Source organism: Vombatus ursinus, unplaced genomic scaffold (assembly GCF_900497805.2).
Source record: "Vombatus ursinus unplaced genomic scaffold, bare-nosed wombat genome assembly UNPS02014798.1, whole genome shotgun sequence".
NCBI lineage: Eukaryota > Metazoa > Chordata > Mammalia > Diprotodontia > Vombatidae > Vombatus > Vombatus ursinus.
The window spans coordinates 53,707,016-53,720,853 of NW_020954576.1; the positions used below are offsets into that span (position 1 = coordinate 53,707,016).

The 13,838-nt window shown below is 49.7% G+C and overlaps 2 protein-coding genes across 3 annotated transcripts; one reads left to right on the forward strand and one right to left on the reverse strand.

Annotated features, from left to right (window-relative positions):
- Nucleotides 1–295: 295 nt before the first annotated feature.
- On the forward strand, nucleotides 296–10,506 carry PAQR6 (progestin and adipoQ receptor family member 6). 2 transcript variants are annotated; one of them, XM_027870926.1, is made up of 8 exons: nucleotides 296–400; nucleotides 1,719–1,851; nucleotides 2,992–3,119; nucleotides 4,306–4,511; nucleotides 4,776–4,902; nucleotides 5,054–5,150; nucleotides 5,504–5,654; nucleotides 9,223–10,506. In XM_027870926.1, exons 2-8 carry the CDS (start codon nucleotides 1,801–1,803, stop codon nucleotides 9,495–9,497), a joined length of 1,035 nt encoding a protein of 344 aa, XP_027726727.1. In that variant the 5' UTR covers nucleotides 296–400; nucleotides 1,719–1,800; the 3' UTR covers nucleotides 9,498–10,506. The 2 variants fall into 2 exon arrangements, with proteins under 2 accessions (XP_027726727.1, XP_027726728.1); XM_027870927.1 differs by having other exon boundaries at nucleotides 311–591.
- A 372-nt stretch (nucleotides 10,507–10,878) lies between these two features.
- Nucleotides 10,879–12,983, reverse strand: BGLAP (bone gamma-carboxyglutamate protein). Its single transcript, XM_027870929.1, has 4 exons — nucleotides 12,532–12,983; nucleotides 11,985–12,023; nucleotides 11,552–11,621; nucleotides 10,879–11,212 (listed from the first exon to the last, which is right to left on the reverse strand). The coding sequence occupies exons 1-4, from the start codon at nucleotides 12,590–12,592 to the stop codon at nucleotides 11,083–11,085; spliced, it is 300 nt and encodes a 99-aa protein (XP_027726730.1). The 5' UTR covers nucleotides 12,593–12,983; the 3' UTR covers nucleotides 10,879–11,082.
- Between the last annotated feature and the right edge of the window lie 855 nt (nucleotides 12,984–13,838).

Below are 13,838 nucleotides of genomic sequence, written 5' to 3' on the forward strand. Positions count from 1 at the left end.
AGGAGACAGAAAGACCAAGAGAAGCAAACACTGTGTCAGCCAGGAAAGGGAAACAAGGAGTTAAAAGAGTGACAGACATACCAGTGGAGACAGACGGGGAGGACCAAACCCCCAGGCCAGTAAGATGAAGGGGAGTTGGCAAACAAGGAACAGAACTGGAAAGTTTTATGTGCTGGGGCTGGGCTGGGCTGGGCTGGGCTGGACGGGGCTGGGCTAGACTTGGAGTGGGGGGAGTGACATCTCTCCTCCCCTGGGGGCGGTTCCTGCCCAGCCTGGCCCTGCCCCTCCACTTGTGCCAAGGAATGTGCCTGAGAAAGGAGGCTAGAGCAGCGGGTGGGGGAGCCTGGGACAGAGCTGGGCCCAGACGGGGGCCACGGAGCCTGGAGAGACAGCTTCACAGGTCTGGGGGAGCCTAGAGGGAAAGGGGAGGACAAAAGATTCAGAAGAGATTGGGACCCAGTTCGGAACTCCCCCCAAGCCTCTCCTCTTCCCAAAGAAGACCCAGACATCCAGCATCCTAGGGTCCTCCCCATCCCGGAGGGGACCTAAACATTCTGCACCCCCCTCCTCCCCAGGCCTTCTCTCATCCAGGTATCTGGGTCCTAACCCATTTCCCATCCCAGATTGGACTTAATTGTTCTTTTTTCCAAGACTCCTTCCCATTCCAGAGAGGACCCAAGTGTGCTGCCCTTGGGTTCCCAGCTCCAGGCCTACTTTCTGACTCCTGGGTTCCTCTTTTCCCCTGTGAGATGTTTTCTGAGTTCAGCCTGGGCCTGGGCACACTGCCTGTTGAATGTCTTTTCTTGGGTGGGGCAGCATAGGGTAGGGCCAGATGAGGCCAGAGCACCTCGGTCCCATGCCTGAAACAGACTTGGTGGGGAGGGGGGAGACAACCAGGCAACCAGCCCCTTGCCCAGGTCCCCTGAAGCTGCCCAGTCCCTCTCAATGGGGTACTTGTCCATAATAGACAAAAGAGGATTGAATGAAGTAAGTGGTCACAGTAGAAAGAGCACTGCCCAGGGCCAAGTAGACGAGATAGTCACCCCATCCTGACACCAGGCACATAGGGGAGGTGACTGGGTTCAAAGAACCAAACCTCTGGGTCTTCTCTAGGAAAGGGGGGTTGCAGAGGGCTGGGAGCCTAGGGTCCCTCTGGCTGAGGGAAAAGAAATCAGAAAGTTTCTCTGGCAAAGGAAGGGAGTGGGGAGAGGTCAGGGGTCTAGACGTTTGAGCCCTCTCTGTGAAAGGGATGGAGGGGTTTGAGAACTACAATCCTGGGCAAAGAGGCTGTATTTAGGGCAGGGGATAGAAGGTGGGGAGGGGGAAGGAAGACACCGTGTTATGTTAGACAATTGTTAGGTGGGGGGTAGGTTGGGCTCCTTCCCAAATTGAAAGGAAGTTAAGCCTGGCTTCCCACAGCCCTACAGGAAACCAGGGCGGGAAAGGGGCCCCTGACTCCCCTCAGCCCACCTCTCCCTGAATACACACAACCATAAAATCCCTGTTCCAGGCAAAGTGTCTCCCCAGCTTGTGGTTCTAGCCTCTCAGAAGATTCCTGGGGGAGGGAGAAGCCCATCTGGCAGTTTGGGTGCCTGGTACCCACCGGACTCCAGCTCAGGGTCTGGATAATGGCAGTGGGTTGGTTGGGAGTGGGGCCAGGCTGGCTGTTATGGGTGAGGATGTTTTTTGTTTTTGTTTTCCTTTTTCCATGTCTCTAGGACTCCAGGGTCCATTGACTGTGGCTGAGGCAGGGAGGGGGGGCAGCCCCTCTCCTGGGGGCACCCCCCCCACTAAGTTACCATGCTGAGCATCAAGTTACCACAGCTGCTCCGGGTTCATCAGGTCCCTCGGGTAAGAGAGGGGTCCCCTCCAATCCATCCCCCTCCACTTTCACAGCCTGCCTCTCTCCTCTCTCCTGTCCTCTCAAGCTAAACTAGGGTGAGAATTGTCTCTTTCCAGAGAGAATTTTGTCAATCTTCCTCTTCCTGAGCCTTGGGAAGTCCCTCAGGCAGCCCATCCCTCCATCATCCTGTCATGGTTTCAGCCCTTTCTGATGTGATCCTTGAAGGAGTGACAATGACAATTTTATGGGTTCACATTTATATAGCCATGGAAGGTAGAAAAAGTACTTTTCTCCCAGCCCTGTAAAATATATAGCATAGCCCCATTTTATCCACGAAGAAACCAAAGCTCAGAAACTTTAAGTGATTTGTCTGAGTTGGAGGACATTAGGCATTTATGAAGTGCCTGTTGTGAGAGAGGCACTGTTGACTTGAAGAAAGGGTAGGGACGTTCCCTGCTCACAGTCTAATGGGGCAGATGACAGAGAGATAAAGAGGGCAGGCTGTGGAGGGAAGAGGGATTCGAGTGGACTTCCTCTGAAGGTGGGATTTTAGCTGGAACTTGAAGGAAGCCACAAAAGGCAAGAGGGCAGAGCATTCCCCTCGTGGGGGCCTGTATCAGAGTTGGGTCTTCTTGTTTTGATCACTGTATCAGTCTTAGGAATAACAGTTATAGCTGTCATTTAATGTAGTAACAATATTTCATTTGGATATGAGAGGCAGCCTGGGATGGTAACAAAACTAGGAAGACCTGATTTCAAGTGCTCCCACTGCTACATGCTGATGGTGTGGCAAGTTACCTAAGCTCTCAGTGTTCTAGGCCTATGGGGTCAAATGCTAATAGAAACAGGTGGGAGCAACTGAACAACAAGGATTTCTGCACACATTGACTTAGAAAACCACACATCAACATTATCTATGTTTTATTGTATTTTTATTTTGTTAAATATTTCCCAAGCACAGTTGGCAGTAGGCAACTTTCCAAAACTAAGCGATTCTAAATTGTAGAGAAGGTACAGACCTGTATTAACAGAGGGAATTTCTCACCTGAACTTGCTTTATACTAATGAAATGCCAAGTCAGGTCGCTATCCCTGTCTCATTTGGAAAGTACCATACTCTAGAGTCTGGGCTCTTGACTTCTTCCCTAGGTCTTCTGGGAAGATGGAATCATCTCAGGTTATCGCCACCCCACCAGCTCTGCCCTGGACTGTGTGCTCAGCTCCTTCCAGATGACAAATGAGACTGTCAATATATGGACCCACTTCCTGCCTACCTGGTGACATGGAGGGTCATGGAGGGGTCATGGGGTGGAGTGGGGTGGAGGGGATAGCAGGAGGAGAGGAGAAAGGAGAGGTGGGGAAGGGGGAGGAAGAGGAGGAGGAGGAGTGAAGAGAGGTGGGCAACAGGGATATGGAAGGCATGGAAGGCAGGTCCCTGGGTGGGATTTAAAGGGTCAGTGGGTGTGTGGTCCAGATCTACCTTCCCTCGGAAGTCAAAGACCAACCAGAGACCAAGGCCAGTATATCTAACAATCATATTTCAAAGCACTCTCCTCATCGAATTTGTGGGAGGCCAACCAGCAATCTAGATATCATGATGTCCCTTTAATAGATAGGGAAATTGAGCCTTAGAGAGGTTGAGTGATTTACAAGGTCTTAGGATGTTGAACTGGGACTGTAGAACCCTCTCTCTCCTTTTACAGTCGAGAAAATAGAAAACCAAGAGACGTTCAATAATTTGCCCATTAACATAGATAGAAAGTAGTTGGATTTGAACCCAGGACAACTGACTCTTAAAATCTAGTGGTCTTACCTAGTACTATGTGGAAGCAAGGGCCACGGCCCTCAGACCCAATCACAGGATTCACAGATGTCATAGAACTTTGGGTTTGGGGGTCAAAGGCTCAGGTCTGTGGAACGTCGTGTCAGTGGGTTCTGGGGCATCCTTAGGGTCATGTGATTGTAGACTTGGAGCTGAAAGAGACCTTAGAGGCCATCTTGTCCATTTTACAGATAAGGAAACTGAGGCCCAGAGAGTGACACGGAGAATAAGCAATTGGCTTGGGGCTTGAAGCCGGGTCCTCTGGTTCTTAATCCAGTGTCCCCTGTGCTATGCCACCTCCCTCCCACGCTATCTCTCTCTAAGGATTTGACTCCCGTTGAGGAGACGCAGGGTCCCTGGGTCATCAGCTAGGTGCATCTTCTCAGGGTGGGCTGCAGCCTTGAGTGTGGTGCAGTGATCGGAGGCCTGGTTGGAGAGCCGAGTAACTTGGACTCTGGTCCTGGCTCTGTCTTGAACAAGTTTTTGGACCTCAGTTTTCCGAGTTATAGAAATAAAATATACTCACCGCTCTAAGGTTCCCTCTAGCTCTTAAAGGCTAGGATCCTACCACCTCTAAAACTGGGGAGGAAAGATAACTTGAGGTTGCTTCTGGCTCTGCCCTCTATATTCTCCCGTTCTAGGTATTTCCTGTGGCGGCTCCTGGCCCTGGCTGAGGGTCCTGGCTTCTGGTCAGAGCCATACCACTGGCCATTGCTAGTGTATCTGCTGCTCATCTGCCTGTATCCGTTCACATCCTGCTGTGCCCACACCTTCAGCTCCATGTCACCCCGAGCCCGCCACATCTGTTACTTCCTGGACTATGGTGCTCTCAGCCTCTATAGCCTCGGTGAGCCCACGGACCTTCCGTCCTGACACTGAGCTTTTCTCTGTGGGACTCTGGCATGAGGCCTCCCTTCCTTGCCCCTCTCCTGGCTCCCTAGAATTTCAGGGGCCAGCTGTCTATGCCCACTCTTTTTTTTAAAAGCAAGAACCCTGGCTTTCCTCTACTAGCTTTTTCCCCAAGCCAATGCCCAGGGGCCCTGGCATCCCCACTGGGAGCCCCAGGAAACACCAGGAACAAGAATTACAGGCCACCCCTATGTTCCCCCAGGCTGTGCACTCACCTATGGAGCTTATGCCATGCCTTCCTCCTGGCTCAACAGCCCCCTGCACCAGCTATTCGTGCCCACAGCCGCAGTCAACTCTCTCCTCTGCACCTGCCTTTCCTGTTATTCGAGGTACCTGCCACCTCAGAAGTGGCTGCACTCACTGAAGCCGCCCTCCTATCCCATCATGCCCCATGTCCCTCTACTCAGCACAGAGAACAAGGGTTCAGGCTCCCCTTTGTGTGGAACTTGGAAGATGACTCTCTGACCTTCCCCCCTTCAGGTTTCTAGAACTGGAGAACCCACGGCTCAGTAAAGTCTTACGCACGGTTGCCTTTGCCTACCCTTTCTTCTTCGACAACCTCCCACTTTTTTATCGGGTAAAGGGGGGGGATAGCCCCAAACCCAACCCCTGGTATCACAGTCTCAGCTCCTCACCCAGTGGTCCAGAATCCTTTCCCTCCCTCCACCACCCTGGGCCCAGTCCTGAGAAACTGAGGCATCTTAACTTCCTCCCTTTGACCCAGACTCCTAATTCCTAGTCCCAGCCTTGACCTAGAACCCCCAGCACTAGACCTAGGACCCAGGCATCCCATGTCCAGCCAGGGGATCCACGTATCTCAGCCCCCCAGGCCCAGAACCCAGGGGTCCAAGCATGAAGTCATGAGCCCAAGTCCTAGACACTCTCACCCAATGTGTCCCTTCCTTCCCCCCCACCCCCACACCTCCCCAGCTCCTGCTGTGTTCCAGTGGGGGCTTTAGCTGTGGGCAGGAAGCTCTGAGTGCCAGCCACAGCTACCACCTGCTCTGTGCCCTGCTCACTGGTTTCCTCTTTGCCTCCCACCTCCCTGAACGTCTGGCACCTGGCCGCTTCGACTATATTGGTGAGGGCGAGACCTATCCTGGGAGCATGGGGGAGACAACTCCTGGGTTTCTTAAAAGGCAAAATAGGAGGAAATGTGGTCTAGGAGAGATAAAGGATACAGCAGGAGGAACCTCCCAATGTAGGCTATGATCTGAAGGTTTGTTTATAATGAAGGTTTGTTTAAGTGTTTGGAAAACACTTCTTCTGCTAAAAACAATGTTATAAATACAGAAGCCAATAATGTAGATAACTAGATAACGAGTGCTTATGTTTATAAAGTCCTTTACAAAACAGCTTCCTGACAGATTACCAAGGAAACTGAGGCTCAGAGAAATTACTTGCTCAAGGTCACACAGCTGTCAGTAAGAACTCAAACCCAGCTCATCTTACTACAGATTTAGTAATCTTTCTTCTTTCCTTTTTTTTCTCTTCCTTCCTTTTTTCTTACCTTCTTCCTTTTCTCCCTCCCTCCTTTTCTTTCTCCTTTCTTTCCTTTTCTTCCTTTCTTTCCTTCCCCCAGTATTTCCCCTCCCCTCCCCTCCCCGGACACCATGATACCTCCCATTTGTAATGACCTGAGTCTGGGACCAGGACACTGGAGACTATGCCCTGTCTACCCCTCCTAGAGAGGAGGAGAAGGAAGAATGTTTCTACCCTATTTATCCCCAGATAGAAAGTCTTGATATCCTTCCATCTCCGTTTCTGTGTCCCTCTTTCCAGCAACTCCATATATTAAGCTCCTCATTTGGCCAGCTCACCCCCAAAATGCTTCCAAGTGTCACCATCACATAGTGGATGGGAAGACAGTGCTTTCTTTGTAAACTTTGCAGCGCCATAGAAATGTGAGTTATTATACTTCCAGCCTTCAATGGGTCCTTGATCTTAGTGATCCAGGCATTCCCTCCACTTGTGCAGATTGCAACCCCTCCAAGCTTTCTCATCATTTGCAGTTCTTGTCTTTGTCCCTCAGAGGAGGTCAGTCAGTCAAACGAACATGTATTAAGTGCCTACTATGTGCCAGGCACTGTGCTAAATACTGGGGACACAAGGAAAGGTACCATCTTCCTTCCAGGAGCTCATAGTGTAATAGGAGAGTCAATATGCAAATGAGTATCTCCAAACAATGTATAGACAGGATAAAAAAATACTCAACAGAGGGAAGGCATTAGAATCAAAAGGGATTAGGAATTGCTTCCCTGCTTCCTGGTAGAAGGTGGATTTTAGTTGGGACTTGAAGGAAGACAGAAGGTAGAGAAGAAGAGGGAGAGAGTATTCCAGACATGGAGGACAGGCAGTGATGCCCTGAGTTGGGAGAGGGAGCATCTTGCTCAAAGAATAGCCAGGAGGCCAGTGTCACTAGATTCGAGGGTAGGTGGGGCATGGCAGACAGTGAGAATGGGATATAAGGTGAAGACTGGAAAGGTGGAGGGGACAGATTATGAAGAGCTTTCACCACCAAACAATATTTTTCATATATATATATATATAAATGTAAAAGTCCTTTACATATATATGTATGTAAAGGACTTATATATATATGTGTGTGTGTGTGTGTATATATGTGTATATATACACATATATATGTGTGTGTATATATGTGTGTGTGTACATATGTGTGTGTGTGTGTGTATATATAAGTGTATATATATAATATATATATATATATATATATAATATATATAGCTGATAGGGAGCCACTGGAGTTTACTGGGTAGGGCAGTGACATCGTCAGACCTACACTTTTAAGATCTCTCTGGCAGCTGAATGGAGGATGAATTGGAGTGGGGAGAGACTTGAGGTAGGCAGAGCCACCACTGTAGTAATCCAGGTGTGAGGTGGTGGCAGTATCAGAGGAGAGAAGGGGCCAATATGAGAGATGTTGCAGAAGTGAAATCAACAGGCTGTGGCAACAGATTGGATATAGGGTGGGGAAGAGGCGAGAGAGGATAAGGAATCCAGGATGACCCCAAGGTTTTGGGCCTGGGGGATTGGCAGGAAGCTGGTGCACCCAAAGTAATAAGGAAGTTTGGAAGGCAGGAAGGTATGGAAGGAAAGATAATGAATTCAGATTTGGAAACATTGCGTTTAAGATGTCTATGAAAGATCCAGTTGGAGATGCCTAATAGGTGGCTGGAGATGCAAGACTGGAAGTTAGCCAAGAGGTTAAGGATGGTTAAGTAGATTTTAGAATCATTAACATAAAGATGATAATTGAGTTTGTGAGAGCTGATGAAATTACTAAATGAAATTGTACAGGAGAAGGCAGCCCAGGACAGAGCCCTGTAGGATGCCCCATTAGTGTTCATGACGTGGATGAAGATCCAGCTATGGAGACTGAGAAGTAGTCAGATAGGTAAGAGAAGAACCTGGAGAAGGCAGAGTCCTTAAAACCTAGAAAGAAGAGAGTATCTATAAGAGGGGTGATTGATAGTATCAGAGGTTGAAGAGAGGTCAAAAAAGACAAGGATTGAAAAAAGGCCATGGGATTTGGCAATTAAGAGATCATTGGTAACTTTGGAGAGGGCAGTTTTGGTTGAATGATGAGGTTGGAAACCAGTTTGTTGGGGGGTTCAGAAGTGAGTGAGAGGGTCCACTCAACCAGTTAGAGGGGTCCTTTGAAATCTTTAAAAATTCTGTGGATATCAGTGGACACATAAACTGTGCATCTGTTATCTCTTGCAATCACTACCAGACCAGCTCACATCTTCATCCACTCATACATATTTTTGATAATGAAGATATCTTTACCCTCCAAGATTACCTCTTTCACCTAATTAAAGCTCCATTTCCTCAATATCCCAGTAATAGCAGTAACTCCCATGGCCCTTTAAAGCATTTTCCCTACCACCCAGGATTAAGTGGTGTCCCCCTTTACACACCTAAAGAGGAGGTTTGTTAGTCCTGACAAACCTGAAATTAGTTAATGCTAGGCGAGGTCACAAAATGTAATGAAGATATAAACCACTAGAGGAAAGGTATTTGGGTGTCAGAACACCACCACACTGGCAAGACTGTCCAGGCCAGGAGTCTGCCCTTGGGGTCAGCACCCTGAAGCTGTTCCTGCTTTTCCCAGCAAGCTGGAACCCACAGTTCTCTAAAAGCTAGGAGTTTGTTTTATTTTAAAAAAATTGCCCCCCAACAAGCTCTCCCACTGTAGAAGCAGCCAGGGGCTAAGCAGATGCATGTGTGAATCGTGTTTATAGGTTGGAGACTGCCTATATGTTCATAAAATGCCATTGCTGAAAGTTGAGATTAAAGATGTAGATGTTTATGTTAGGGGCAGCTAGGTGGCGCAGTGGATACAGCACCAGCCCTAAAGTCAGGAGGAAGAGTTCAAATCTGGTCTCAGACCAAACACTTGACACTTAATAGCTGTGTGACCCTGAGCAAGTCACTTAACCCCAATTGCCTCACACACACACAAAAAAAGGATGTTTATGTTAGGTATTCATCTAGCCTGAACCCTCATTTTGTACAAAGAAAACTGAGGCTCAGAGAGACTAATCATGGACACCCACAGGGGAAAGAAGTTTTAAGGAAATTGGGAGAAGGGAAAGGACCTGTAATGCTCTTCTCTTCTCCCACAGGCCACAGTCACCAGCTGTTCCACATCTGTGCAGTGCTCGGCACTCATTTCCAACTGGAGGCAGTGCTAGCTGATATGGGGGCACGGCGGGACTGGCTGGCAGCCCATTGCCCTCCCTCATCCCTGGCAGCCACAGTGGCCACCATGGGCCTTGCTGTGGCTGGGAACCTGCTCATTATTGCCATCTTCACAGCAGCTCTGCTTCGTGCCCCCCAAGCTTGCCTCCTCCTGCAAGAGACCCAGCCCGAGTCCATAGGCAGGGCCAAGGGGCAATAAGAAGAGAAGCCCCAGAAGGCTACTTCTCCCCAGAGACCACACCATCTAACTCCCCAGGTTCTGGCTCGATCTGCTCCAACCCTTCTCCCCTATAGTTTCTTCATCTCTAGGGGGGAAATAGACCAGGGACCTAGGTATCCAGATCCCCAGGCCCTGGCTCAGTGCTGGGAGGCTGAGGGCAGAAAGTCCTGAGACTATAAGAAAGAAAGGCTAGGAGAGAAGAAAGGTAGAAGAGGAAATGGGGACTGAGAGAGGGCAGAGTGACTGGGATGAAAGGGCAGGGGAGGAGAGGGAGTAGGAGACCTGCTGTTTTGGGTGGAGGTAGGTGCTAAGGGTGAGAGATGGGACAGGCTAGTGGAGGAAGACCTAGGGATCTCCCAGGTCCCCAAAGTGTGTCCAGGCTCAGGGGGATGGGAAGGATCCTTGAAGGGTTCAAACTGAATTTGCTTTTGAGCTGAACAGAATAGATGCTGGGGTCTAAAGACCACAGATTGGGCCAGAGTAAGCTGTTAGGGATATTAGGTTATTATCTAGACCTAGATTAGAACAATACAGGGTAAGTGTTATGGACCAACAGAGCAATATTAGGTGTCAAATATTAAGGTGTCTTACTGGGACCCTATTCAGGATCATGCAGAGAATCTGGGTCAGTCTTTGGGGAAATAACTCTCTTTAGGGATCTTTGGAGCGTGGTGCTCAATGATCTCCTTTGCCTGAGGAAACTAATGCCATTAATTTAGACTTCACCAAAGGGGCTATGCTTTAACCCCAACCTTTGGGACCAAAATCAAGAGGGGAGGACAGAAAACACCTGCCTCACCTGGCCCTCTGGCATGCTGAAGTGACCAAAATCCCGGCATCTCCAAGCCAAGATGAGAGGTGAAAGGGATAAAGGAACTGATTGATTCCTGGGAGAAACTGGATTGAAACAGTTATAGCCCTCTTAGTGTGTGTATCTGCTTTACTAGCACCTCCTTGCCAATAAAGAATTTTCTCTCCCTTGGATGCAGCCGGTGGAGCTGAGAAGCCCCTTTCATAGCTCCATGGACTGGGCACACCTTTCTAAGTCTGAGGATATGAGCAGAGATGTGTGGTCTGCTCAGCTATGGGAAGCATCCTGAGGAGGGAGGCGGTGTGGAACAAAAAGGGACCAAGCTCAAAGGGGCAGACTGGAGTCAGACCTTAGGAATCCTTTTCTTGGAGGCAGGGTGTGGGAGACTTGGACTGAGCTAGAAGGCTCCTTCCTCTCTTGGGAGTAGAGAATGGGGCAAGTCCAGGTTTGCCCATAGTCAGAGGCATAGCTCAGAAAGTTCTGCATTTTTCCCAGCCCAAACACACACACACACACACAATGGAGACAGAAGAATGATAGACCAGCTGATTCCTCCTCCCCTCGTGTTTATTTCTGAAAAAGCCAGAAGGTAGGAACTTTGGAGTGGGCCATGTACTGGGTATGCTAATGGAGGAACAGCTGTGTAGCTTGAGGCTGAAGAAGTGGGCCAGGCGTTTCCGAATGAAGGGTGGAGCCAGGACCTCCAGGCAGCATGGGGGGCACATCGGAGGGAGGGAATAGGTGTCACGGGCTCTAGGCTGTCCCGTAGAATCGCCGATATGCCTCACTGAAGCCAATGTGGTCAGCTAGCTCATCACAGTCAGGGTTAAGCTCACACACCTCCCGTTTCTGCTCCAGGGGGTCAAGGTAGGGAGCAGGAAGCCTAGGGGAGAGGGCTGCATTAGTCTATTCCTCCCCCTGCCCTCTAACAGAGCAAGCCTTCCCCAACCTTGGGAGTTTTAGGGAGGTCTGACCTCCGCCCCTTCCACTTCAGGGCTTGTGCAAGAGTCCAAAGATGGGCAAATGGAATGGGGAAGGGCCTTCTCTAGGGTCTCTCTCATTGCTCTGGGCACTTCATGGCACACGGGTTGCCCAGCACAAAGCCAGAGAGAATGAACTGCCTCGATACCCTCACGGGCTCTGAGAGGTCTCCCCTCACCGTCCCCAGTCCCTAGAAGCCTGAGTGAAGCAGCCCCTCTTCCCCAGGCTGTCAGACACTCACCCGTGCCAGTTGTACAGGTAGCGCTTAGGTCTTCTCACCAGCTCACTGCTCTCACGCCTGGAGGCAAAGGCTGGGGAGCAGGAGAGAGGTCAGTGGCTGGCCATCCCTACCGTACCAGCCCAGAGGGAGGGAACCAATGTCTGCAGCAGACTCCCTCCCCTCAACCCAGTTAAGTAGAAGGCTGGGAGTGGAGCAAAGGGAAGTCTCCACTTTCCCAGCTGAGCCTCAGAGCAGTCTGACTAATGGTAGGACAGGAGGACAGGAGACGGGACAGCAGCAGGAGTTGGGAGGCCTTGCTGGAGGCAGAGGTAAGGGGCACATGGGAGAGAGACAGAGGTGCTCAGGAACCTTGGCATTTCATCATGAAATGAGTGTGCAAATGAAACAACACATTATGAAAATCAGCCCCCTTTCCGAAGTCCCCAGTACTTACCTGTTCTTTTGCCAGAGTCTTGGGGACCCGCTTGAGCATCTAAAAGATAATAAGGAATCATCCTAAGCATTTTTCTTGTATAACCCCTTTCATTCTTTCACTTTGGTTGTTCCTTTTTCTACACAGAACAGAGAGAAAACTGGGATTACATTAGGAGGCATGAGGTGAGCTAAAATTTGGAATAACCATTTTCTCTTTGGAAATATTTTAATGTTTTTCTCTCCTTGGAAAACTTGAGGAAAAAGGTATGGACACCAGTCCATACTGGTTGACCAGCCTAGAGGTAAGGGACAGGAGAGGAAGGTGACCCAAGGTTCTATCTCAACTTTCCACTGGTCTCACCCTACTCTCCAATCCCTCCCTAGAAGGCAATGCTGGTGGAAAAAGAAAGTATCCAAGATAGGTTGTTGGTTGGGTTAAGCCTGCCCAAATTGAAGCACTGAGAGGAACTGAAGAATGGAGGACTGGGGGTGAGGCACAGGTGCTGGAGCTGAGAACCCATGCTCCTTCCACAAAGGACCATTACCTCCCTCGGACCCACACTCACCTTGCTTGCAGAGGCAGAGGGTGACCAGGGTCAGCAAGGAGAGAAGTAGGACTATCTTCATGATGCAGTTCTGTCCAGCAGGTCAAGTTCAGTTCAGTCCACACCAGTCCTGTCTCTTTACACCCTTTTCCAGGGCATCATTTATACCCTCTGAGCTTCCTGGCCCCTGAGGGGAGGGGCATACCCCTGGCTGACCACAGATGGGTGGGCCTGAGGTAAACCTTGCCAGCTCTATTTGAAGGCTATCCGGCTTGGGATTGACAGGCCCCAACCTCAAAGGATGTTGTGGTTTGGGAGACATCAACAAGTGTTCAAGGGATGGGAGGATGAAGACCTGGAGATTTCAATGGGTACAGCTGTGCTCTCAGCCACAGGTGCCCCTTTTTCCCACTACACCTATTCAGAGCTGTCCATGCTGTAGCCCCATAGTTTTATGCGCAAACTAGTGCTGAAATGAGGAAGGAGCTAGGGAACCAGGCAACTGAATCCCCAACCATTCCCTCTCATCTCCAGGGTCCCCACTTGGCTATATTCTCTCCACCATGTTCCCCTTCTCCCTCAAGTCCTCCTCCCTGTCCCTAAGTGTAGTGGCAGCTTAAATAGGCATAATGGGAAGCCAGGGGAGGAAGAAGGAAATTCAGGATGACGGGTTTTAAATAGGTCAATGAGCAGAGTCTGGCTCTGTTTCCTCTCCTAGCCTATGATTTCCATGCATCTGATCCTAGTGGCTCAGGCCCTATGAGAAGATGCCAAACCCCAGGGAAAGAACACCAGGCAATGCCCCTGATTACCCGGGTTCTGTGACCCCTTTGTTTGCCAAAAGTCAGGGTATGATTTATGAGGAAATAAGAGTTTGACTGAGACTCTGGGTGGAGGCTTGAGCTGGACTCCTTGGGGTTCAGGAGATGAAGAGTTGGATGAAGGGCTTGGGGAGAATAATGGGAGAAAAGAATGTTAAGGTTCAAATGAGGATAGGGGGTGGGACACAGTATGTTAGGTTCCAAACATCTTGAAAAGGACTTTAAAAGTGGGACTGCTGAGTACCATCTCCACAGACAGCAGCATTGGAGGGCACTGACGTTGCCACAAGAGGAGTGGAAGGTATATATCAAGAAGGACTTCCTGGTGTTGGAAGGTTACAGGAGACATTGGAATACAGAAAGAATCTCTCTCCTAGGAGACCCATCTGTGTGAGATCAAAGTGGAGGAGGCAGGAGGATGGATAATCTCAGGTGCTCCTGGGAATCCTGCTCGTTACTACACTGGGACCTACGCACTCACAGAATTCCAGAGCTGGAAGAGATCAC